Consider the following 24,138-nt stretch of genomic DNA (forward strand, 5'->3'; position numbering starts at 1 on the left):
GCCCTTTGAGGTGCTGCACCTTTGTCTCCCTGTGTTACATGACGTGGGGGTGTGCTGGAAGGCCTTTCAGAGCTGTGCTGGGTCAGAGGGACGGGGCCTGCTGGATTCAGCCATGACAAGAAGGGGAGGCCGGATCCCTCCCCTCATGCCAACAGCCATGCATGTTCAGTCTGGCCTTGTGGGGAAGGAGCTGGCAGCTGGGCCAGAGAGGGTCTGACCTGTCAGGAGCGCTGTCTCCTCCCACCCCATAGACAGGAGCCCTGGCACTGCACTTCATTCCTGGCCCCTCCGATGCTTTTGCAGAGAGTTCGGAGGGAGAGGGAGCGGGGACGTGATGGAAGTCTATAAAATTCTAAGCGGTGTAAAGAGGGTGAATAAGAAAAGTTATTTACTTGTTCCCATAGTACCAGAACTAGAGGACACCAAATGAAGTTAATGGGCGGCAGGTTTAAAACTAAAAGGTTTTTCACACAGTGCACAGTCAGCCTGTGGAGCTCCTGGCCAGAGGAGGCTGTGAAAGCCAGGACTATAAGAGTTCAGAGAAGAGCTAGAGAAGTTCCGGGAGGTTGGGTCCATAAAAAGTTATTAGCCAGGGAGTGGGAACGGTGTCCCTGGCCTCTGTCAGAGGCTGGAGATGGACGGCAGGCGACAAGTCACTTGATCACTGTCTTTGGTCCATCCCCTCTGGGGCACCTGGCACTGGCCACTGTCAGCAGACGGGAGGCTGAGCTAGATGGACCTTTGGTCTGACCCAGTCATGGCTGTTCTTATGAGAACGTGCCTGCTGGGACAGCATTAGGCTTGGGTGGCTCGTGAAGCTGCCCTGCTGCGTCCCAGTTGCCTGCCGTGCTGGGGGTCTCCCCAGCTCTTGTCCCTGATACAGCCTTCAGGAGCCGAGGGCCCCTGCTTTCATAGCAGCTCGGCTTCGTGGCAACCTTCGGCCCCTCCCTGAGTTTGTGTTGCCTTCTTCTGACCTGTGCTGCCACAGCGCGATCCCTCCCACTGCTTCGCTCACAGCTTGGCCGGCGCTCAGGGCGTTGGGCTCTGGCGATGGGCCTCTGGCGCCACAGAGACTAGAACTGGCAGGGACCTTGAGAGGTCATCGAGTCCAGTCCCTTGCCCTCACAGCAGGCCCAAGCACCTTCTGTATCATCCCGGTGGGAGGTGTATCCAGCCTGCTCTTAGATGTCTCCAGTGATGGAGACTCTGCAGCGTCCCCAGGTGATTCATCCCAGTGCTTAACCACCCTGAGAGGAAACTTTTCCTGATGTCCAACCTAAACCTCCCTTGCTGCAGTTTAAGCCTGTTGCTCCTTGGCCTGCCCTCCGAGGCTAGCACCATGTGCGCTTTGGGGTGGCTGCAGATAGAGTGGGAAGGCGCCCGGGGCAGGGAGAGGGTTTCTCTGGCCGTTTGCCAAGCAGCGTTTCTGGTTGTCCTGGCCTGGCAGGGCGGAAGGGAAGATCAAGCACTGCCGAGTGCAGCAGGAGGGCCAGACCGTGCTCCTGGGCAACTCCGAGTTTGACAGCCTGGTGGATCTGATCAGCTACTACGAGAAGCACCCGCTCTACCGCAAGATGAAGCTGAGGTACCCCATCAACGAGGAGACGCTGGAGAAGATTGGGACCGCGGTGAGTGCAGGGCAGGGAGCTGTCGGGAGGAGGGGGAGTCTGCCCGCTTGGAGCAAGGGCGCGGCTGAGCTGGCCTTGTCTGAAGGCCCTTCCCTGCCCCCACCATGTGGAGGTGGCGGGAGTGCGTGGTACCTGCACAGCTAGGTTTGCAAGAGGGCCTGGGAGCCCCAGCAGAGTTTGTGGGTGCTCTGTACTGCAGAGGCCCAGGCCAGCAGTGAACCTAGCCGGCAGGGTCTGTGTCCTACGTGATAAAGCCCTCTGCACCACTAGCTTCAGTGGCTCTTCCCCACCGGCAGCAGCAGTGAGGAAAAGGGACCAGTTCTCCTGGCCAGAAATACGACCGTGGATGGGCTTTTGTTTTGCAGGAGCCAGACTATGGAGCCCTTTATGAAGGACGCCACCCGGGGTTCTACGTGGAGGCCAATCCCATGCCAACGCTGAAGGTATTCTCCTGCTCTCTGCCTAACACAGGCTGATTTTTAATGGCCTGCTTGTCCAGTTTGTTGCCCCCTGGGCTTCCCCCACCATCCCACTATGCTTTGGGGCTCCCCTTCCACCCTGCCATCCAGGTCTGCCCTCCATCTGCCGCTACCTCACTCCACTTGCCCCAGGGCTGGCCCCACCACCACGGGCCGGACCCCTGCAGAGGAGAAAAGGGGGGCGTCTAGTAGTTGGCAGCTGGGCCAGAGAGGGTCTGACCTGTCAGAAACACCATCTGCTCCCACCCCAATGCCTGCTGGCTGCACAGGAGCCCTGGCCCCTCTGTTGCTCTTGCAGAGTTCAGAGGGGGAGAGAAGGTTTCTGGCTTCACCCCTGCCCAGCACTAGGGTGTGAGTGCGTTCGTTCGGTTCGAGGTAGGGTCTGCCGCGGTATCCCGGGGCTGAGAAAGTCGCCCAAGCGCGGTTCCTCAGCTCGCGTCCCCGCAGCGGTTCGTGGGTCGGGTCGTGCGTTCCGCAGCCTTGGTACAATAGCGCAGGGTGTTCCCACGGCGCCGGCAGAACAGCACAGCGGGGGCTGTCTGAGATCCCCAGGAGTTCGCAGGCCAGGGAGCAATCTGCCCTCCCCCTGAGGATCAGAACAAGGTGCTGGGGCTCCACTGGTGTCTTCTGACTGCCCTGCTGGCAGGCTGCCCGGGGGCGTGACCTCCCGCTCGCTGCCCCCGGAAGTTGGTGTGTACAGGAGATGCTGCTTCGTTACGATCCTGATGTTAGCAACTCCCGCTTAAGGGGGGGCGGGGGGGGGGGCGTGTTGCTGGGCAGCCAACCCACCCTGCTGACGTCAGCGTTCATGGGGTGCGGATGCTGGCAGCTGGCGTGCCACTGATTAGCAGCTGTGTTTATTTTCAGAGGAGCCTGGGCTGCAGCTGGGCACCAGTCCTGGGATGCACCTGCCCTGGCTGTGGCCCAGCTGAGCTGCCCAGGAAGCGAGGGGCTGCAGCAGGAAGGGCGGGTGCAGTCCAGGGGCTGGGACTGCGCAGTCTCTCTGCACCCCGGGGTGCATCTTGTGGGGGGAAAGCACCGGAGTGAGCAGAGCCTCAGCCTGGGAGAGCTCGGGAATTGACATGGCGCAGGCCAGGGAGCCCTGGCAGCCCCCCCTTCCTGCTGCTGGCCAGGGAGTTCGCAGGGCTGCAGCCAAGAAAGATGCTTCCCGGCACTTCCTTCCCCGGCTGGCGCTCACGCTCCTGCCTTCCGCCACTTAGCAGCGGTCAGGTAGTGAGTGCCGGGGGCAGCCATCTCTGTTAGTCTGTACGGTGCCACAGGACTTCCTTGTTTTTGTGAGGTAGTGACAGCTTTGTGCCGGCAGCCCAGGGGTTGCTAAGAAACAGCCTTTCCTCTCTGCCTTTCCTGGGTTCCCAGGGGTTGGAGACCGGAAACACCTCACACTGGGGTCCTGATTTGTTTTTCTTTTGGTAGCATCTGCCTGTCAGTTTTTCACTTGTGTCTCCTCTGCAAAGCCCAGCCTGAGCACCTGACAGGGTAAAGGCCCATTTGTACAGGATGCTCCTGGTCAGACTCTGCTGGGAGACAGAGCGCCCGATTGCAAACCAGCTGTTAGGGAAAGCCAGGCCGAGCTATGACCCTTCTGGCCTGGCCTGTCCTAGAGTCCACTCAAGCCAGGCACAGCAGCGCATTTCCTGTGTTCATCTCTCCAGCGGCCAGGGCCAGGACAGAGAAGGAAAATGCAACAGGGATCCAGGAGGAGACACGCTAGGAAAAGTCAATGGCTCTTGCCTGAGTGATGGCTGCCACTTTGGTCAGCACACCGGGGCGGCGCAGTCAAGGTTCTCCCCAGCCAACAACTGCTCCAGGGTGTGCTAATGAGCCCAGATTGCCTGGCAGACTTGCAGCCTCACTAGACAAGCCACACTGGGTACCCGGGAGATGCTCAGCAGTGGGCCACACCTTGTCCTGTGATGGTTTGTAGGTTGTGGCTCTGGGTGGAAGCCCTGCCCTGGGGAGTGATGGCGCGTAGGTTCTGTGCTGGGGTCATGCTGGTGGAAGGGGAGCTCCTGTTCGGTGGCCTCCTCTCATTCACACTGGTGACGTGCCCCCCGGCTGCCTTGCGCCTCTCAGCCCTCTGTTGCTTTTGCAGTGTGCCGTCAAGGCCCTCTTTGACTACAAGGCGCAGCGGGAAGACGAGCTGACTTTTCTGAAGAACGCCGTCATCCAGAATGTGGAGAAGCAGGAAGGAGGCTGGTGAGCGACACCCCCCCCGCAACTGCCTCCCAGGCTTCTCCCACACCGGCCTCCATGAATGGCGAATGCCAGAGAACGTGCTTGGTGACCTGGCACGTGCCCTAGCGGATGGATCCGAGAAGCCAGGGCTCCCCAGGGTCACAGAGACCAAGCTGCCATTGAGTGGGAGGGGACATTCCTGCTGCCTTGTCTGTCCTGTAGATGACCAGAGGACACTGGCCTCTAGGACTGTCTATTTGACACCAGCTCACAACCCTTCCTGCCTTGGAGGGGCTTGTGGGGCCAGAGAGAGAGTGAGTGAAATGGAGCATCAAGGCCCCACTAAACGTGGTGGTGGGAGGGATGGACCCAGGAGCCTGGAAAAGCACCTTTCGATGCAGGGAGCTGATGGGCAGCGGTTTGTAATGAGACACGTGCAATAGTCAGCAGAAGCTGGTTCCCACTTGTCCCCCAGGTTCTGCAGCCGGTGGTGCGGGGACCCAGGGGTGTCCCTCCTCCTAATGCCAGCAGGGCTCACGCGGGAGTGTGGTAAGAGGAGCCAGGTTGTGCCCTGACCATGCAGAACCTCCAGGAGCTGGGCCCTTCCGTACTTGGTGCTTCCTTTCCCGTGTGCACGCATGAGGCCCCAGGAACTCCCGGGCAGCTGCTGGGATCTGTTCTGACGGGGGCTGCACCTTTTGTTTCTCCCAGGTGGAGAGGGGATTACGGGGGCAAGAAGCAGCTGTGGTTTCCTTCGAACTATGTGGAGGAACTAGCCAGCTCCAGTGACCAGGATCCCGACAGGGAGGTTAGTGTCGGGGGTGGGGAGTAGCCGTGTCCCAGCCAGAGGGCCACGCTTCTCTCCTGGGTGCTTGGACACGTGTTCCCCGCTCAGGCTAGGGCGGCTCTGGGGTGGGGGCGCGCTCATGGCAGGGGTGTAAAATCCTGTTTCGTTAACTTCTAGCTGGTGAACCAATTAAAGGGGCCGGGCAGGGCCAGAGCAGCCCCCTCCCGCAGATGGGGGCTGCTCAGGTTGGGCTCCCGGGAGGGCCCATTGTGGCCAGTGTCTGCTCAGCCCCACCACTTAACTGTAGCTGGAAAGCCTCCTGCGTTGAGGGTGCAACTAGCCAGTTACCTGGTGAACGGGTCACAGTCCTAGCTCACGGCTCTGACGTGCTCGTCTGCGGTCTGTTCCCAGCAGCTGCTGGACGAGAACAGCCCCCTGGGAGCCATGCTGCGAGGCACCCTTGACGTGCCGTCGTGCCAGATCGGTAAGCGCGGACGGGTGGGGTCGGCTGCTAGCCATGCACGAGTGCCATCAGGGTCATGCTGGTGTGACGGGGCCTGCCCCTGTCTCTTGACCGGCAGCGTTTCCGGTGTCTTGAGCCCAGTCTTGCCCTCCTCCCCCAGCTGGCCATGCTCTGCCTGCCCAGCTTCTCCATGGGCTTGGAGATTGCCAGCAGCAGGCGCTCAGCGATGGACGCGGGAGCACTGTGGACCTGCCCCCCCCCGCGCTGGGCAGTGAGGGTTGGAATCTAGACCCCAGGCCCATTTCCGTTCCCCCAGCCTCTTCTCGGGCTGTCAGAAACCCGGAGGCCAGTGACTTGGATGTCGCTTGTGGCCCTTGTCCCGTCCCGTCCCGTCCCTTCCCTACCCCTCAGAACTGCCATCCGCAGCGGGGAGGAGTTGGCTGCGTGAGCGGTTTTGACCTTTCCCTTCCTGCCTCTGCCCTCACAGCCATCCGGCCCGAGGGGAAGAACAACCGCGCGTTCGTCTTCTCCATCAGCAAGGCCTCCATGTCGCGCCCCTCCATGGACGTGGCAGCCGACACGCACGAGGACCTGCTGGACTGGGTGAAGAAGATCCGGGAGGTGGCCCAGACGGCTGATGCCAGGGTGAGTGTAGAGAGCCTCCTCGCAGGCCTCTTGCATCCCTGGGGGCGGACAGCCGGCTGTGCCAGAGCTGCCTGTCCTGGGGACCGCGGAGAGCGTTCCCTTTGCCCGCAGGCCAGGCTGGTGACAGAGCGGCTCAGTGGCCATGTCGCTAACATGTCTGCGCAGGGGTCAGAGCTGGCTGCTCAACCCAGACGTCTGTCCCAGCCAGGCCTGGTAAAGGGCATTCTGCTTCCAGCTCGTGGGCTGGGGGAGGGTCCTGGAAGAGGCTGGAACAAGCAGCCGAATGAGCCAAAGGACTCCTTGCCTTGAGGAGAGGGGGATGGGGGTGCAGAGCTGGGCTGGGAAGAGGCTCCGGTACCTCTGTGCTAAAGGGGAAGTCGGCACCTGTGGCAGTGGGAGCTGCGACTCGTGGATTTCCAGGGCTTGAGGGGCACACGCTGCACTGAAGCTGAGGCAGACTTGTGCTCCGAAGTCACGTCAGGCGCTTTGGAAACCCCTGCACACCCCACAGGCTGTGAGGACCCACGTTAAAGGCCAGCGCTGCTGTGGCTATTCACTAGGGCAGAGCCCAGCAGCTTCCAGGCAGGGAGACAGGAGCCGGAGACCCAGACTAGCTCTGCAGCCCAGGTCGCCAGGGTGGGAGAGCTGCTGTGGAGCGTGGCCAGTGAGCGACTCTGGTTTTGCCTCCTGGCAGCTCTCTGAAGGGAAGATGATGGAGAGGAGGAAGAAGATCGCCCTGGAGCTGTCGGAGCTCGTCGTCTATTGCCGGCCCATCCCCTTCGACGAGGAGAGTAAGTGCAGGTCCTTGGGTGCCGGTACCCAGCTGACAGGCTTCAGGTCCATTGCAAACCCTGCAACGCCCCTGAGCAAACCTGGCCTGGCTGCCTGTCCCACACTGGATGCTGCCCCCCTCAGTTTTAAGCAGGGGTTTGGGGTCCAGGCCTGAGTGGACATCATTTGAGTTCAGGCTCCTAAGATGCCAAGCCCCGGGTGGTGGAAATCTGGCCCATCCAGCCAGTCTCCAGAGATTTCTGCTGCCTGCTGAAGGGATCTGGCCTAGAAGCAAAGCAGCCCCGGTGGTTTGGAGCCAGGGATTCAGGCCAGGCTGTCAATGCTGCCTGGGGATACTGCGACACAGAGCTCCCCTCAGCGTTAGCCATGGCTCTGGCAGTCGCAGCCGTCTGCCCCGACGACCCTGCTCCTGCATGCCTGGAGGGGTGGCGGGGAGGCCTCCAGAAACATCTCAGAGCTAGATCCCGGCTGGTGGGGAGGAGGAAGAGCTGTATGGCCACAGATAGCCCCAGGGCAAGCCAGGGGACCAGGCCAGCATCTGGAGGTCCTGTTTGGGCCGGGGGTGGGCTTGGATTCGGACAGTTCCCGGGTGTTTGCTATTCGCACCCGGGAGAGACCTGTGCTGGAGAGGTAGCGAGAAGCCCAGAAGGGGACGCGCGCCCTGGTGCTCTTCGAGGGCTTGCTCATATCTGTTGGAGTTAGGTTTGCGCCCCTGGAGCGGCACCAGTTCAGAGCCCTAGATATGACCCCGACAGCGCCTCAGGTCCTTCTTGACAGCTCCTCCGACAGCGGGGCAGGAGGGAGGGTGTCCAGTGGGTATGAGCCACACATCTCGAAGAAGTTACCGGTCTTCTGGTGGGAGCCAGCTGGGGGTGGGAGCAGCCCCCAGCTTTGTTCCAGGCCATGGCACTTCTGCGCAGGGAGTGACGGCTCCATGTCTCCTGTCAGAGATTGGCACAGAAAGGGCCTGTTACAGGGACATGTCGTCCTTCCCTGAGACCAAGGCGGAGAAGTACGTCAACAAGATCAAAGGCAAGAAGTTCCTGCAGTACAACCGGCTGCAGCTCTCCCGCATCTACCCCAAGGGCCAGCGCCTCGACTCCTCCAACTACGACCCGCTGCCCATGTGGATCTGTGGCAGCCAGCTGGTGGCGCTCAACTTCCAGACCCCAGGTGAGAGCTGGCTGCTGGGCAGATGGCACCCAGAGCTCCCACTTGTAGGTGAGGAGTGGCAGCCCGATCCCTGTGTGGCTCAGGCCTACCCAGCCACCTGCCCCTCCCGGACGTTCTGGACACCAGCATCACTAGAACCCACCTGTGATTGCTGATGCCCGAGCAGAAGAGGGCAGGAGGTGGGACTCTACTTGCAGCCCGTCTGGTGCATTCCCCCTGCAGGCAGAGGGGCCCTGCTCCTGCCGGGGGCAGAGAAGCCTCCGGGGCGATCACCTCACTCTCTAGGTCAGTGTGCGATCCTGGCATTTGGGCCCAGCCCCACGTTACTGAGGGGACACAGACCCCACCGCGTAGGGGTCAGCAGCAGACACTGGGAGGCTGGAAGGACGGATCGCTCGGGAGGGATGGAGTGAGCGAGAGCGTGTGGTGCAGTGTGTGCAGGAGAGGTGGAAGCCGACGGGGCCTTACGGGCAGGGGTGGTGAGGGACCCTCTAGGGCAATGGTTCCTGACGTCTTTTCATTTGTGGGCCCCAAAAACATCCCAAATGATGGGGCAGCCTCCCTGTGCAGGGTCCACCGATGGACAGCCACTGTTCAGTGGTGGGAGCCACCTTTCATGGACTCGCTGGACGTGGCCTGCAGAGCACAGGTTGGGAACCACTGCTCCAGGGTGCTGCCAGAGGAGACGCCGGGGTGGAGTTAACAGGGGAGCCTGGGCATCGGGGCAAACAGTGCGTGGCCTAGCACATGGAGGAACAGCCCGGGGGCTTGGGGCATTGATACCTGGGCTGGGCGACGTGCTGTACAGTCCCTTGGAGGGCCAGGGCCCATCCTGGTGCTGGGGTGATTGCCCTCAGAGCTGTCTTCTCTGAGCGCTACTGCCAGCCATGGCTCCCTGCCTGTCTTTCAGACAAGCCCATGCAGATGAACCAGGCCCTGTTCATGTCCAATGGGCAGTGTGGCTACGTGCTGCAGCCGGCCAACATGCGGGATGAGCTTTTCGACCCCTTTGACAAGAGCACGCTGCGCGGGGTGGAGCTGCTCTCCATCACCATCGAGGTTAGTCCTGGCCTGCGGTCTGCTGGTACCGGGGTACCTTTCCCCATGCCAAGGGATTGGCTGTCTCTGCTGCACTGCCCACCTCCCACTGTTGCGCGCTGGGAGCAGAGAGCATCTGCAAACAGCTCAGTTCCCGGCTCGGCTGAGCAACGTGCCCTCTGATGTTTCCAGCCGTGGGTGGAATAAATTTTATGTGCACCCAGGCACCTACAGCTGTGCACCACCAAAAGAAACGTGCTGTCGGCTGCAGGCACTCGGCCAATCAGCTGGGCGGCACCTGAATCTCTCCAGGAAGCTGCCCGCCTGCTCAGCTTACAGGGAACGCTGTGGCTGAGCCCTTGCTGGAGGTGAGGGGCCTGGCTGGCTGCCCTACCGGAGGACACTGGCTGAGAATTACAGTCCTCCCTCCAGCCTGCCCCACTCTGGTACTTTCCCGTCAGATGATCGGGTGCTCTGTGGGGCAGGCTGCGTCCTGCCTGCGTGGGTCGGGTTTGGGCAGTGACGCCGAGGCAGAAAGGAGCGAAGCTGCAGGGGAGGGAAACACCCGTCTTCTGCCAGCAGCAGGGGGCGCTGTGCCCCTGCAGCACCTGGGAAATACTCCGACCCACGGCTAGGACAGCTGCTGTCCGCTCCTCAGTGGGGCCGGCTGCAACGCTCCAGGTGCGTGAGGGAGGGAGGCTGCACCCCGCCTGCCCAAAGCAATGCACTCCCGGGGCCGCTCGTCATGGCTGACTAAACACAATGGCCCCTTGCTCCAGGCCTGGGAAAACTGTAGGGCAAGATGTGAGGCGATTCCGCCCCCCGTTGACAGGTCTCTCTCTGGCGCCCAGGAGCAGACTGGCTTCGCGGTGTGGCCTGGCGGTTAGTGAAGGTCCAGGGAGGGAAAGCAGGGCCTGCCCGGCCAGGGAGAGAGGGACTCCGGGGGTTTGGGGTTCAATCCCAGCTGCCTTCCGGCAAAGCGCCACAGTCTCACGCCCCAGGGGTTTTAACGGCGGGGGTGAAGTCCATCAATGGGGTTTTGTGATTGCCCTCCAGGGTCTGGGATTTCACCCAGCTTTCCTAATGGCAGCCTGGTGCCGGCAGTGCAGTGACCCCCTGCTGTCTCCCCCACATAGTGCTCATCTTCTGTGCCCCTCCAAGCCCTGTGTGAAGGAGGTCGGCATTGTTCTCCCCCTTTAGGTGGGGAAACTGAGGCACGGAGCAGCACCTTGACTCTGGGGTGAGTCAGAGGCTCCCCAGGGTTCAGAGCTGTGGTGGGTGATGTCGTTTCTTCAGAGCTGGCACCAAGTGCACTTTCTCAGCTGCTTTGTGGTCGTGAGGCGATTCCCCTGGGGCTGGAGAAGAGCTCTTGTTGCCCACAGGCAGGACCTGGCCGACGCAGTCCCTCAGAGCCAGCGAGAGGTGTGCCAGCAGCCTCAGGCAACACAGGGTCAACCTCCCTCATGTCTTCCCCTCTGGTGTCAAGCAAAGACGCTGACGCTTCCTGGGCCTGAAAGGAATTCCCTTCCCTGTGGGCTGCTGCACTGCCGGCCAGGCGCACCTGCTCTGCTGGCCTCCCCAGTGAGAGGTGGTGTGGTGCCTCTGCATGGGCTAGTAAAGGACAGAAGCAGTGGAAATGTGGGTTCAGCCAGTGGCACTGGAGGCAGATGCTTGGGTTGCACCCCTGGCTCTCTGCATGCCTTTAGACTCGCTGGGGAGGGCGTGTCTCAGGGGCTAAAGGGGGATAGTGCAGCCCCGTGCTCAGTGAAGTCTGCTGGGCTCCTGAGCGAGACGTGCAAGAGAACAGCGTTGTTCTCGCCCCTTCCTGGGCAGAGTCGATTAATCCCTTGTCAGTCTGCCCTGTGCCCTCTCCCTCGGCGGTGGAGGTAGAGCTGCGGTGGGCAGCCAGCCCCAGCCACTCTGCTGAACAACCCCCCAAGTTTCGCCCCAGCTGCTGTCATCCGGCCCTAACCCTGGCATCCCCAGGAGGTGGAATGGCACCTACCGGATTTGGGGAACACTCACAATTTTCCCCAAGCCCATGGAGCCCTGGCAGGCCCACAGCACTTCTCAGCTCGCGTCGCTGCCAAAGGGGAGAAGGCCTGGAACCCCTCCCTTACAAAAAGCAGCAAGGGGTGGATTGCCAAAGCCAATGGAGGGAGCCCACCTGACGGCAGCCGAGCCCGTCCCTGAGGGGGCTGTGGCCTCAGTAGTCCTTCGCATAACGAAATCTGTCAGGCGGCGACCTGGCGCTCCACCCTCGCTGACCACAAGGGAGCTGTCTGCCTGCCCCGTCTTCAGAAGCAGCTGCCGGAGATGGGAGCCTCTGACTGTGCATCCCCAGCAGTCTCCCAGGCTCAGTGTCGCTTTAACCCTCCCTGCAGCCCAGGGTGGAGAACTCCGGAGCACATCCCCCACCACCCGGTCTCAGATGGGGCAGGGCAGCAAGGAAAAATTCCTTCTGACCCATGAATTTTCCTTCAGAAATCTCCCCTCTCTGACAGCCTGGCCCGCCGCCAGATGGGTTCATTTCTCAGGACCGAAGCCCCTGGTTCTCGCCTCTCTCTTCCCACCTTAGTACGGAATATGCATAAATGAGTATCTGGCTGCTCCCAAGGGCTCTGCTACAGATTCCCATGCTAGGCGGCAGATTGGTCTGGGCAGTAGTGACGGCCCACTTCAGAAGCTGCCGTTCTGGGCGGGCTGTCGGTCTTGGTCTGCTTCCACCTTGCGGTACAGACGGTCGGTCAGGGAGGCCATTAGAAAATTCCATGGTCAGAAAACCGGTTTCCATTCTCACCGGTCCCACGTGTGCCTGCTTTCTCTTTCTAGGTCCTTGGGGCACGGCACCTTCCCAAAAACGGGAGGGGGATCGTTTGCCCCTTTGTGGAGGTCGAGGTGTCCGGAGCAGAGTATGACAATGCAAAACAGAAGACCGAGATTGTGGGTGAGTACCCGGCGTGGCTCTCATAGTCTCACCACAGGGACGCACTGTGTGCCTGCAGAAGGGGAGCCCCTGGCTGATGTGCGCTTCACCCTGTTTATAAACTGTGTTTCTTCCCATTGATCCTGCCTTGCGGCATACCTCTTCACTGGGGAGGAGTAGTGTGCTCATAACTTGAGTGACCAAACAGAAGGTAAATGCCTCGTGAACACCCGGCAGTTGGCCGCTTTAGCATGGGGTCGGGCTAGGTTTCCCCACTCGGTGTTCTTCGACCTGCTAACTTGCCACCAGCGGTCCCTGTAAGCTGTGCGCGTGGGTGGTCACCCACAAGAGATCCAGGCACCACTCAGCTGATTAGCAGAGCACCCACAGCCAGCAGCGTGTTTCTACTGGTGGTACACATCCCGTCATGCCTTGGTGCATGTAATAAAATTTATTCTGCACATGTATGGACACAAACTAGAGGGAACATTGACTGCCAGTCTTCACCGGGGTCCTAGCCTTGCGTCAGCTGGCCCAAGTTGGCGTGTGCCTTTTTTCCTGGTGAAGGGAAGGCTTGGAGTCTTCCTCTTTGTCCCCTCCCCCTCCGTCCACGCACCTTGAACCTGCAGTGGTGGGGCCAGAGGGAGCTCGACGTTAGTCCGGAATGTGTTGTGGGCGCCGTTTTATGTGGTGAGAGTGTTGCATGCCCTGCAGACACCTCAGAGCTTCGCTGAGCAAAGCCGTGGCTCTTTTCCGTTGCTGGTGGTGCGAGCTCAGTGCGGAGGGGGACATGTCAACATGAGAAGCGTGTTTTCCCCTGCGAACGCCAGAGTTCCTGTAGAGGCCGAGACTGTAAATGAAAGAAGCTACCAAGCCCTCCCCTCATACATACTACTGCTCTGTCATTTGTGTGTTTCCTGTGTGCCTGGGGCAGCACTTTGGGGATAGTTGTTTTTCATGGTTTTCCCCTTTATCGAGACCTGGGGTAAAATTCTCCCCTAGTTTCTTTCCCCTCTTGCTGAAAAGATGCGAAGAAACCTCCCTCGGGAGAGCAGAGCCCCTTCTCGGAGCTTCCTTTGTATCGATACATTTCATTCCTGTACTTGCTGATCAAGGGGAGGGGACCCTGTGGGAAAACTGAGATCTCTTGGTAGGAGTGTAAGCATGCCACGTTGTAGGCACTTGCCCTCGTGGGGGAAGAATAACGAGATTTCTCCCTTGCCTCAGGGCATGCTTTTAACGATTTGCCGTTTTGAACAGCCAGCCCACGTAGAACATGAGTGAATGGTACATTGGCTGGTGCGTGCTGCACGGCTCAGTAGCCAGCTTTTGGAGTTGGTGCCATATGCAAGGCTGAGTTTGTTCACCAGTTCCACTGGGTGTCCACTGTCCTGGGTTCACTTCCTGTTGTGTCTTGGACATGAGGCATGAAATGGAGTGAGTCACTTGAGCCGTCCATGCCTCAGTTTCCCCAGCTGAGCTGCCTAACCAAGAGGGCTGAGCAGACTGATTATGGATAGCTTGGAGAATGTCTCAGCTGCTGCTGGCTACTGTTTTATGAGGGCTCTGCAGAAGCACAGGTGACTCTGGCTTTTGCTCCTTACGTTTTGCTTTTGTGTCCTGCATACCCAGTTAGGTGTTAACTGCACGGCCAGCCAGGAAGAAAAGCTGTATTACGGTAGCCCCTAGAAGTCTCCGTTCTGGGCTTGGTGCTGTAGAACGACAGCTCAAAGCCCAGAAGTCCTGGGCACGGGCAGTGCGATGGGCGTGGACACGTGGTTTCTGGAAGGTGGCAGTTTCCAGCTTTCACTGCCCAGACTAATGAGCCAAACTTGACGTGTGTTGTTCTGAGCGCTCGAACTGGGAGAAGCCGGGCGGGGGGAAGTTCCTTCCGTACTGCAGCAAAGGGACTGTGGGGGCTGGTTTCTGATTGACGGCTTGTGGCTTGAAACAGCGGACAATGGCCTGAACCCCTTCTGGCCCCAGAAGCTCTTCAGTTTCCAGATCAGCAACCCCGACTTCGCCTTCCTGCGTTTTGTGGTGTACGAGGAGGACATGTTCAGTGACGAGAACTTCCTGGCTCAGGCCACGTTCCCGGTGAAAGGCCTGAAGACAGGTAAAGCCGTGTGTCTGTGCGCATGTGGGTGTCCTTCCCTCTGCCACGCGGCCTTAGGAGGACCTATCTCGGAGAGGGGAGGATGGGGTCGGCAGCACGGCAGAAAACAGTGCTCACATCTCCTCTTCTCTGCCCATCTGTTCCTAAATCCCCTAGTCCCCTTCTGGGGATGGCACAGGCCAGCAGGCTTGGCTCTGGGTTCATCACCTCCGCCTTTTCCGCAATTGCATCCAAACCCTCCTACGTAGGAAACCACCAGGATGCTGCTGTAAGTGGGGTTGCAACCAGCAGACTGAGCTTTGCTGTTCTTGTGTCCTAGCTGCAGGGCCATGCACACAGTGTGGCGGGCTCTGTGGGCACCCTGCTCCCCTTATGCACATGGACATTGGGGTGCTTCCACAGTTACTTGGTGGCTGGGTTCAGGAGGTCTCTGGGGGAAGGATGAAGAGCATATGCCTTCTGAGTGCATGGTCTTGGTGCAACAAGCAACCCTCATTGCCTTGGGTCATACTCCCTGGAGCTGAAAGCAGGAAGAGTTTTTCAGATAATAGGCAGCTTCACCCAGCAGAAAAGTGTCTCGTGAGGAACCTGGAGCTCTGTGTGTTTAGCCTAGAAATAAAGTGGATAATTGACACTGTTCCAATGAGTAACTATCCCCGTGAAGCCAGGGAGGCAGTTGAGCCTCCATCCCTTGCACACTTTACATCCGGGTGGGATGCCTGTCTGTCAGGTGCCGTAGCTCAGGTTCTATCTACACAGTGGCTTTATTTCCAAATAAGCTATTCTGGAAGAGCTGTTTTGAAATAACACAGCTACGTGCACAAATAGCACTGAGCTATTTCAAAATACTGCACCTACGCCCCCAGAGCCTGTGTCGAAACAGAGCCATTGGAAGCACTAATCACCACCTGCACAGCCCCGATTGCTGAAGCAGCTGCTTTCGAAATCGGCGCTGTTGCTCCTGCAGTGAGGTTGGCCAATTTGGACATAAGCCGACTGCTGTTTGGGAATTATTTGGAAACAGCGGTTGTGCTGGGCAGAGGCTAGGGCAGCCATTTTGAAATGACTTTGCTATGTAGACCTCCCCTCAGACAGCAGTTACAAGCGTGGGGCAGGATGTACTGGGTAAGGGCCTCTGAACTGTGCTATGCAGGTCTCACGGGAAGGTCAGAACAGTCCCTGCTGCCCCTAAAATCAGTGAATTTCACCTCCTGAACGGACGGCCCAGCATGAAGTCTTCAGCCACAGCCCAAGGCCAAGGGCTGTGTGGCCACAGACGTAGTGCTGGCCCCTCTGCGCTGGCCTGTGTGAGAAATACCCCCTTCTGCTTTGTGGTGATTAGAGCAAGCCGGTGTGCGCATGGCAGGGCGTGGCCCTGTTAGCCGGCTGCTCCCGGGGTTTCCCTCACTAACCGTTGGGCTCCTTCTGTCAGGGTACAGAGCTGTGCCACTGAAGAACAACTACAGTGAGAACCTGGAGCTCGCCTCCCTGCTCGTTAAAATAGAGATCTTCCCTGGCAAGGTAAGGCTGGCGCACGTGGAGATTGTCCTACTCTGCAGCACAGGAGAGCAGATACATGGGTGGGCTTCGGAACCCAGCAATGGCTGGTGCCAAGGGCTCCGAGTCCCTCTGGGTGTGTCCAGCGAGAGGTGTGCCTGCAGCACAAGGAGACGTGCCAGAGCTAGCTTTTAGCTAGCAGCAACCGCAGCAGCACACATGTGCAAGACCCCCCGGCCTTCCTTCTGTACTAGCCTGTGCTGCTGTTGGCTCTGGGGCTGGCTACAGCAGAGCCGGCTAGGCAGTCTGCACAAGCTGCGCTCGCTGCCTGCAGGGAGGACACACCCTCAGCCAGACAGTCGTTTGTTTCCTAACCTCCAGTACCTGTCTTGCTTCACATCTGCAGTTGTGCAACCTGGGGCCCCGTCTCCTCCGATCCACTGGCTGAGCGGGGTCAGTCTGGTCCACAGTTCTGTGCTCCAGGACATGGGCCGGCACCTCCTTCCGAGAGTCAGTTCTGACCCAGTGCTTAGGACCCTGTGTGCAGGAGGTGCTGGTTTCTGGGTGGCTCTTAAGAATGAGGTCCCACCCCCTTGCCCATGGCTAGACCCCGCTACTTTCCCCCCCGCCCGTGCTGCGCAGTGGCACGCAGGGTTGGAATAGGGATGCCAGTGTTTGAGTGGTTAATGGGAAAGCCTCACCCTCAACAGTTGAGGTTTATGGTTAACTGGTAGGAGTCCCCAGCCTGTGACAGCCTCTGGGAGGGTGTCTGGAGAGGTTGCTCCAGCCCAGCTGGGCGGTAATGGCCTCCCTGCTGCGGACAGGCTCTGCTCCAGCCAGGCTGGAGTGGCCCCACCAGTGGCGTACTGGGGACCAGGCCTGCTCCTGCCCAGCTGGAATGCCCCTGCTCTGGGGCTGCCCAGGACAGGGGCTGCTCCAGCCACAATGGAGCACCCCGCCCCCCGTAGGAGTTCCGGTCTCCCCAGCCCTACCCCCCAGCCCCCACTTAATCTGATGTTTAACCGGTCAGCTAACTACGCGGGATTTCACATCCCTAGTGTTGAAAGGCCTCCTCTGTCCTAAATGCTCGAGTGGTGTTTGTTCACCTGGAACCTCCCCCTCGTCTCTCACAACAAACTGCACCATTGGGAGTAACTGGCAGGCCCTGCCCTGCTCAGGAGACACGCAAAGTCCAGGGTAGGGCTCTCTGGCCTGAGGGGCATCGCCTGAGATGACCTCAGCCCCATGGGGTGAGCAGAACTCTTGGAAAGATGCTTGAATTTGCCTGCCCCCTGCTCCACTTGTTTTTCATGGGATCCCCACTCCTAAGACAAGCCTCCCCTCTGCGCTGGTGGAAATCCAGCTTCCAGGCCCACTGGACTCTATACTAATTCCCCTGTGGGGAGGGAGGAGGGCTGGGCCCAATCTCTCCTCTCAGGTGGGCGGGTTCCTGCCACGCCCAAGTTCTGCCCAAAGGGTTGGTAACTCCCTGTGCAGCAGAAGGTCTTTTAAACACAAAATCTTGCCCCAAAGTGGCGACAGACGTCCGACCAACATCAGCACACGTGTGCACTGGCGCATCTGACTTGTTCACATCGCCTTCGTGTTTGCAGAGCGACACCCGTCCTGGGTCCGTGCAGCCGGTGGCCTGGTAGAGCGCGTGCCTGCGGTCCCAGTGCTGGGTTTTAACACTCGCTTTCCCTTCTTTCTGATTCAAGCAGGAAAATGGAGAAATTAACTTCTTCGGTGCCTCCTCGGCCCTCCGCGACCGGACAGGAGACCCTTCAAGCCAGCAGCTCCTGACGAACCGAGCTCGGGAGGGGTCCTTCGACGCCCGCTACCAACAGCCCTTTGAGGATTTCCGCATCTCGCAGGAGCAGCTAGCAGACCATTTTGACATCCGAGAGCGAAGGTAGCAGTGGAGTTTTGGGGTGGGACGTACAGCTCCTGTGATGCCAACCAAGCATGGCCTTGCATCCCGGCTGCCCTTGATTTTAATCAGTGCAGCTTCTGTAGGCTCGTCTCTCTTCCTTATTGTTCCCTTGTGACCCATGTGCTCTCACTCTTCCCCTCTGAGTGCAGAATCAATCTCGTTCTCTGCATCTGTCTGGAGATGGCGAGCTTGGGGATTTGGTTTGGGGGAGGGGACTCAAGGTCAGGGTGCAGGGGCGGGGGGCTGGGGATGAGGGGTTTGTGGTGCAGGAGGGGCTGAGGCACAGGTGTGTGAGGACTGGGCTGGGGCTGGGTCTCCCAGTGACAAGCTTTTCCCCACTTCAGCCCCACAGGAGTAGCTGCAGACCAGGTGAGAGATGCCTCTGCTGGCCGTGGCCGCTCTGGTGGAGCTGGGTTGTGGGAGGAGCCCCTCTCCCCATTCCCGGCAGCCCAGTGCTGGGGCCAGAGAATCGTGCCTCTTCCCCACCCGTGACAGCTGGGTTCTCTTGGGCTGGCACCCTGAGCCTCTGTGTGGGGCTTGTTAGGCAGCCACACAGCTGAGAGGAAACAACTGGTGACAGTGTTGGTGCGCGAGCCCCGTCCTTGACCAGCCCCGGGGGTTTGGTTAGTGGCAGCGCTGACACAGGGGAGTGGCTCTGATCCAAAGGAGCCGGAGCCTGTTGGCACTGTGGCTGCCCTGTGGGGCCAGGGCTGGCTGAGCACGCTCCCAGCATGCCCTGCGACGTCTCCATCCACTGGCGCGTCAGCAAAGCTCCCGTTTCTCATATTTTCCACTGACTGAAGTGCGAATGAGGGAAGTTGAGCTGCAAGGGCCAGGCCTGCAGGGCAGATGTGTTTCTCGCAGGCTGCCTTTCGCATTGCAGGCAGGCAGGAAGTCCTTACCCAGTTTTACAGTAGAGCCAGGAGGAGCTGGTGTGGAGCTGAGACCCTGAAAGAGCTGAGAGCCCCGGCTTAAGCTGAGAACGGAGCACTTGGGCGCCTGCCCAGGAGAGACTCAGGGGCCGTCCAGCAGACTGGCAGCGCCTCCAGCCAGTGGTGTGTGTTTCTGTGGGTGGTGGACATCTGCACATGCCTTGGTGCACAGAACAAAATTTTTCCAGCCGTAGACAGAAGAGATCAGCAGGAACCCTGTGCTGACGCGCCTTTTCCGTAAAGCCACAAGCCTGGAGTTCCTAGGCCTAGCTTCCAGCGTTTGGGGAAGCCTAGCCGCGCACTCCACGCTGGGGCTGAGCATGTCGGGCTCTGGTGGCTCCCGGAGCTGCCCCACTCAGGAGTCACACAGCCCACTGAGCCTCCTGGCGCAGGAGTCCGGCACCCCTGAGGTCTTGGCCAGTCTGCAGAGTGACAGCCCCTGGAGCCCATGCAGCGGCTGCATGCAATGGCTGGTGCTTGGCTAGCACGTCTCCCAAAGCCACCCCCGTGGGTTCCAGCGACTCTGAGAAGGTCCCAGAGGGCTCAGGGGCCCCAGGCTGGAGCTAGGCCTTGCGGCGACTGCGATTGGTGAGCCGTGCACAGTTGCTTCCTTGAGGTGGCTACGGCAGCATCCATCTCAAGCCCCCTCCTCTCTCCCCCACAGGATGCTGCGAAGGACCAGGGTGAATGGAGACAACCGCCTCTAGTCCAACTCTGCCTGCTGAAAAGCACCTCCCGTGCTTGTGATTATCACGAACGCTGTGAACTGGTTTCTATGGAAACGTCACTGCTTTGGCCTACTTTCAGGCAGCTTTTCCAGTTTCTCTGCTGGTGTGCGTGTGCGCGCGCGTGTGAAGGGAGAAATTAAAAACCACAACAAACCACCACCCAGCCGCCACCTCCAAGAGAGCCTATTGATGTGTATAGCCTGTCAGCTGGTCAGGCTGGCACAAAACTGTGTCTGTAATCACGCCACCCCCCCTTTGAGCCTGTGTCCTGAGAAATCCAGGCCCCGGCCCTGCTCAGAAGGTGGCGGGGAAGCTTTTTACAGCATGAAGTCAATGTAAATGTTTCCCACTCCCTCCCTGAGTGCCTGCATCTTCTCCCTCCTCCTACGTGCCCTCCTAGGGTGGTACTTTGTAAGAACTGGGCCCGATGCACCTCAGTCCTCCTTGTTGTATCAAAGTACCTGTATAGCCTCTGCCTCTGGGTCCAGAAGTGAAACTCAAAGTTTACAAGGCCCCTCTCGCTTTGTTAGAATAAAGAAGTCAGTGTGAAGTGCGTAACGTCTCCCCTTCCTCGAGGTTGGCCCTGGCTGCCGTGCTTCTGGGCTAGCGGACACGCTGAGCGTGTCTTACGCCAGCCACTTGCTGTGGCTTTGTGTGCAGTCTTTGACACCCGCCGGCGGATCCTGGAGCGTGTGCTCTCTTGCTGACTTCCTGCGCTGGGCGAGCAGTTCAGGCAAGACCTGACCACACCATTCTCTCGCTGCGTGGGCTGGTGGCAGTTGAGGCTCACCAGAGAAGTGACACAAGCTGCTGAGCCACATTCAGCCCTGCCAGCAGTAGGTGCAGCCCTACAGAAGTTTCTTCCTACTTGGCCTCTAGCCACTGCTCTGGTGGTTCATGGCAGCGCTGACTCCCAGCTGCTGAAACGCATGTGATGGAGTCACTCTGTTAGGTTAGCCAGTGGCAGATTCTGCTTTGACTGGTGGCCTCTCCAGCTGAGATTGACAAGTGGTGGTCACTTTATTTTGGAGGGCTGGGGGCGGAGAGGGAGGAGGGCAGTGAACGAGGCCCAAGCTTTACCTTTCGCTTTCAGAGCAAGAGAACAACTCTGGCTGAGCATTTTCCTGCTCTGCAGCGTGATTGTCCTTTGGCCGGCAGAGCAGCTATAGGGCAAACTCATATGTGCTTTCTAGGCAGGTCCCTAAAAGATGGGCTACGCCAGTCTTCTAACAGGGGTGGGAAGAGAAGGAAGGATAACAGACCACTCAGCAGCCCTTGAGACAGGCAGTATGCGGCAGCATTGTGGGCCGTGCTGTGTTGGGCTTTGTCTGGTGTTCCTCTACTGTTGGCGGGACTACCATCTGAAGACCAAAATGCCCAACAGAAGTCTCCAGTAGTGTTGCCTGTAAGCAGAGCGCTTGGGCGCCCCACAGCTCATTAACAGGATGCCAGCTGTGGGCATGTATTTCTACGGCTGGTGCACAGCTGACCAGGGATGCAAAGAATTAGAGGGCATCCTGTACTTTTTCTTCTTTGTGTTTTGAGTAGAGGGGGCTGGGTAGGAAGAAAGGGCAAAGCTGCTGCTACCTCTGCCCTTAGCATATTCTTGTAACAAGGAGCACATCTGCAGACAAATAGCTGAAGCGGCAGTAAATGTGCAGGGCGAGCCTATGGCTAGGCCTCCAGGAAGGCTGCAGAGGACTATGGATCCTGCACAGCGTTGGCCGTGGTGTTTGCCCGGGGGACAGGCGAGTGCATGCGAAGTGAATCATTGCGGTGGCCCAATGTGGTAGGTAAAAGCCCAACCAGCCCTTGAGCATTTCCAACCCTCCTCTGCACCTGAGGAGCCGTCGCTTTACATCTGGGTGGGGGAGCTGCTGGGGGTGGGGCACTGCCACCATGCACCTTCATGCTCTTTCAGCCTGCTGGGGTGGGGGTGAACTGGAGCTGCCAGGGGTGCAGACCCTGGTCTCTCACTGAATGCTTGTTAATGTGGGAGAAAAGGAGGAGGAGATTGCGATCGAACACGGCTTCCCCTGCAGCCCCACTGCATAGCCCTGGCCTGTACTGCTGTAACCCCCCTCTGAGGAACAGGCAGGTGCAATGGGGTTAGCTGGGAAGGAGGCTAACATGAAGGGGTGATCCTACACCAGCGTGACCCAAAACCCAGCACCCTCCCCCTTGGAGGGCTGCCTCTACAGCTACTCCCTAGAAGTGGATGCACATGAGCCATGGAGTCTCTGGGGTGGCTGGCACAGGGGGCAGCGGAGCTGCTGCTTTTCAATTCAAGAGGAGGCTTTTACTGATTTAAACCTGGGCATGGCTGTGCCAGAGGAAGAGCATGCAGGGGCTCTTTCAGAGCGAGGGGCTGCTGGAGTCCTGGAGTCCACGGAGGGGCCGCTACTTCCCTTTCAGAAGTGGCCCAGCTGCCACCCCACCAGGTCTGCTCTGCCTGCCAGACGCCATATGCTGAAAACCAGTGCGTCTGTCTCACCACATGAACCGCCTTTGAGCTGCGTTATAGCAACAAGCTGCTGTGTGGCAGCACTGGTTGAGCCCAAGGGCCCAGGCCTGACCCTTTAATCCAATGGTTCCAACTGTGCCAGCCAGCCCCAAGCCGCTGCTGTTCAACTTTAATTCTCTTTATTTAGGGATAACTGCAGTGGTCTCATTTCTCCAAACAGTACACCCCAGCTCCCCTCAGGGCAGCAACAAGGGAAACTGGGGCTTCGCAGCTCAGACGTGGCATCCTTACGAGACGCAGCTCTTGCTCTTACCCTTACAACAAGAGCATGGAAAAAGCCACTACTGGGATAAGTAACCTTAGCGGTAGTGCTAATACTAGGCAATAGCCACAGGCAGCTTTGGTTTTCCTCTTTTAAAAGTCTTCCTGAAAAAGTAAAACGCCCAGCAGAGCTCCCCCTTTCCTTCCCTAAGGACCCTGACAGCTGTTTGTCCCCTCTATGACTGCAGCACCAGGTCTTGTCTCCTGTGGATAAACCCCCACAGAATCCCAGGTAACTCAGCACCAGGGTGATTTAAAACAAAAAGTACCAGCTGTTGATGTGGCATCTCCTCAAACCCCCCTTCTAGCCCCCCCCCCCCCCCCCCCCCAGTCTGACTTAGTGCTGGTGTGCCTGGGTGGGGTGAAGTGTTCCTCCTAAACCACATAATCAGGGAGTGGGGGGAGACTGAGTAAAGTGAAACTTTATCAAGATTTGAATCACAGTGTCCTCCCTGGAGAGCCAATACATGATACAAGCCAGCTAGTAGGAAGGAGGGATCTGCATTAAGACCAGCCTTCCAACAAATGGAGCATGGCGTGTTCTGTGCTGCAGTGAGGGACAAGCAGATGAGTGTTCTGCTAACTCAAGGGGTGTTTGGTTCACTTGTTTTTATGTTCACTGTGCCCTCGCTGCAAAGGCAGGCCGCGCACACAGACCTTCAGAGCTCCTTGCCAGTAGCTGACACTGCAGGACCCACCCTTGCAAAGAGAGAACCTGAATCCCCTTTCATACTGGCTGCTTCAGCTGAGGCTTTCATGTTTGTTTTGTAATCAGCTGAGAAATTAAAACAGCTGCTGGGTTCTCTGGCTTAGGGATGGGTTTCAAAACTTTACCTCTTGCTGCACCGTCATGCCATAGTATAAGCTGCCTGTGTTGACTGATTCTCACGCTGTGCGAACGTTTGTCTTGGCGCACAATACACACAAGCCGCTGGAGAAGGGATGGACAATTCTGCATTAAATAGCTGAAACAGGTGCAAGTTCTCTGCAGATCCCTGCATGAGAGCAAGCACAGAATGTCTTTTTGATTGGCCATCTTGCTGCCACGCTTGGAGCTCAGCTTAATTTAGGGGCCTGATTTTGTTTTGTTATGTACATCACTAGTAGACACATGCTGCTGCCCAGAAGTGGCCATGGGCCCTCTGCTCATCAGCTGGATGGCAGGGGAGCTGCCAGCCACAGGCTCAGCTTACAGGGAACACCACTCCAGCATTAAATTGTCAATCACATACCAAAAATTGTGGTTAACCCAATCACCTGTTAGCCTGGATGCCTGCAGGTAAATGTCAAACAACAGCTGTGTGCAGTACTGCTGTCATGCAAGGGACAGCTAATGAAATCTCTGCAGAGGTTAATCTTGCCACATGAGCTGCTAATCAACAACTCCCTTGTGAAACTGGAACTAGGATCCAAGTTGAGGAACCAGGGATAATTAAATGTCTCTTTTTTAAAAACATGCAGGCTGCCAGCCAAAAATCAGAGCCTTGTCTTGCAGATCACTTCTTTTAACTACAGCACCTATTCCATTCCTAGACGCAGGAAAACCCAGGTTTCTTTTTTAAAATAAGAGAGAAGTGACTATTAAACTGGACAGCAGCTCACTAAGCACTCCAATTCCTGGTTTTAAGCTACACCACTTCCTAGACAGAAATCTAACATTAGTAAGATGGAAGCAACCACCTAAGATATGCAGATAAAAGGCTTTTTAAGGCTGTGCCAACATCACCACGTGGACATAGGCCCCCTTTCGGCTGAAGGAGTGGAGAGATTAGTTTTTTAAGATTTCCCTTTCACAAGTACATCCTAAATCACCACCTCCCCCCTACCCCGTTCTCTTTTTATTCAGCCCAAGTGACAATGAGCATTGAGTGGAGGATGAGAAAAGTTATTACTGTTGAGGTGCAAAATTGTAGTGGCGTTTCCTGCAGCCCCAGCTGCTGAACTGCTGGTGATGGGACTCTCAAACCACTTCAGAGTGACCAATAGGTTACCCACAACTGTTTCAGATGCAAGCACATTT

At 58.2% G+C, this 24,138-nt stretch overlaps 1 protein-coding gene across 4 annotated transcripts in view; it reads left to right on the forward strand.

Annotated features, from left to right (window-relative positions):
* The window catches only part of PLCG1 (phospholipase C gamma 1), an 87,835-nt gene extending 67,952 nt beyond the window's left edge, over positions 1-19,883 (forward strand). Inside the window, exons 19-32 of one of the 4 annotated variants that reach the window (XM_075011479.1) lie at positions 1,448-1,628; positions 1,994-2,071; positions 4,221-4,324; positions 5,015-5,111; positions 5,502-5,574; positions 6,041-6,198; positions 6,893-6,989; positions 7,939-8,163; positions 9,074-9,222; positions 12,034-12,148; positions 14,082-14,243; positions 15,676-15,764; positions 17,459-17,652; positions 19,270-19,883. In XM_075011479.1, the coding sequence (XP_074867580.1) occupies positions 1,448-1,628; positions 1,994-2,071; positions 4,221-4,324; positions 5,015-5,111; positions 5,502-5,574; positions 6,041-6,198; positions 6,893-6,989; positions 7,939-8,163; positions 9,074-9,222; positions 12,034-12,148; positions 14,082-14,243; positions 15,676-15,764; positions 17,459-17,652; positions 19,270-19,312 (1,765 nt within the window). In that variant the 3' untranslated portion in view covers positions 19,313-19,883. The remainder of the gene's footprint in view (positions 1-1,447; positions 1,629-1,993; positions 2,072-4,220; positions 4,325-5,014; positions 5,112-5,501; positions 5,575-6,040; positions 6,199-6,892; positions 6,990-7,938; positions 8,164-9,073; positions 9,223-12,033; positions 12,149-14,081; positions 14,244-15,675; positions 15,765-17,458; positions 17,653-19,269) is intronic. The other 3 variants (XM_075011481.1, XM_075011480.1, XM_075011482.1) reach the window with 3 other exon arrangements.
* The last annotated feature ends 4,255 nt before the right edge of the window (positions 19,884-24,138 follow it).

This window comes from Carettochelys insculpta, chromosome 17 (genome assembly GCF_033958435.1).
Source record: "Carettochelys insculpta isolate YL-2023 chromosome 17, ASM3395843v1, whole genome shotgun sequence".
Taxonomy (NCBI): domain Eukaryota; kingdom Metazoa; phylum Chordata; order Testudines; family Carettochelyidae; genus Carettochelys; species Carettochelys insculpta.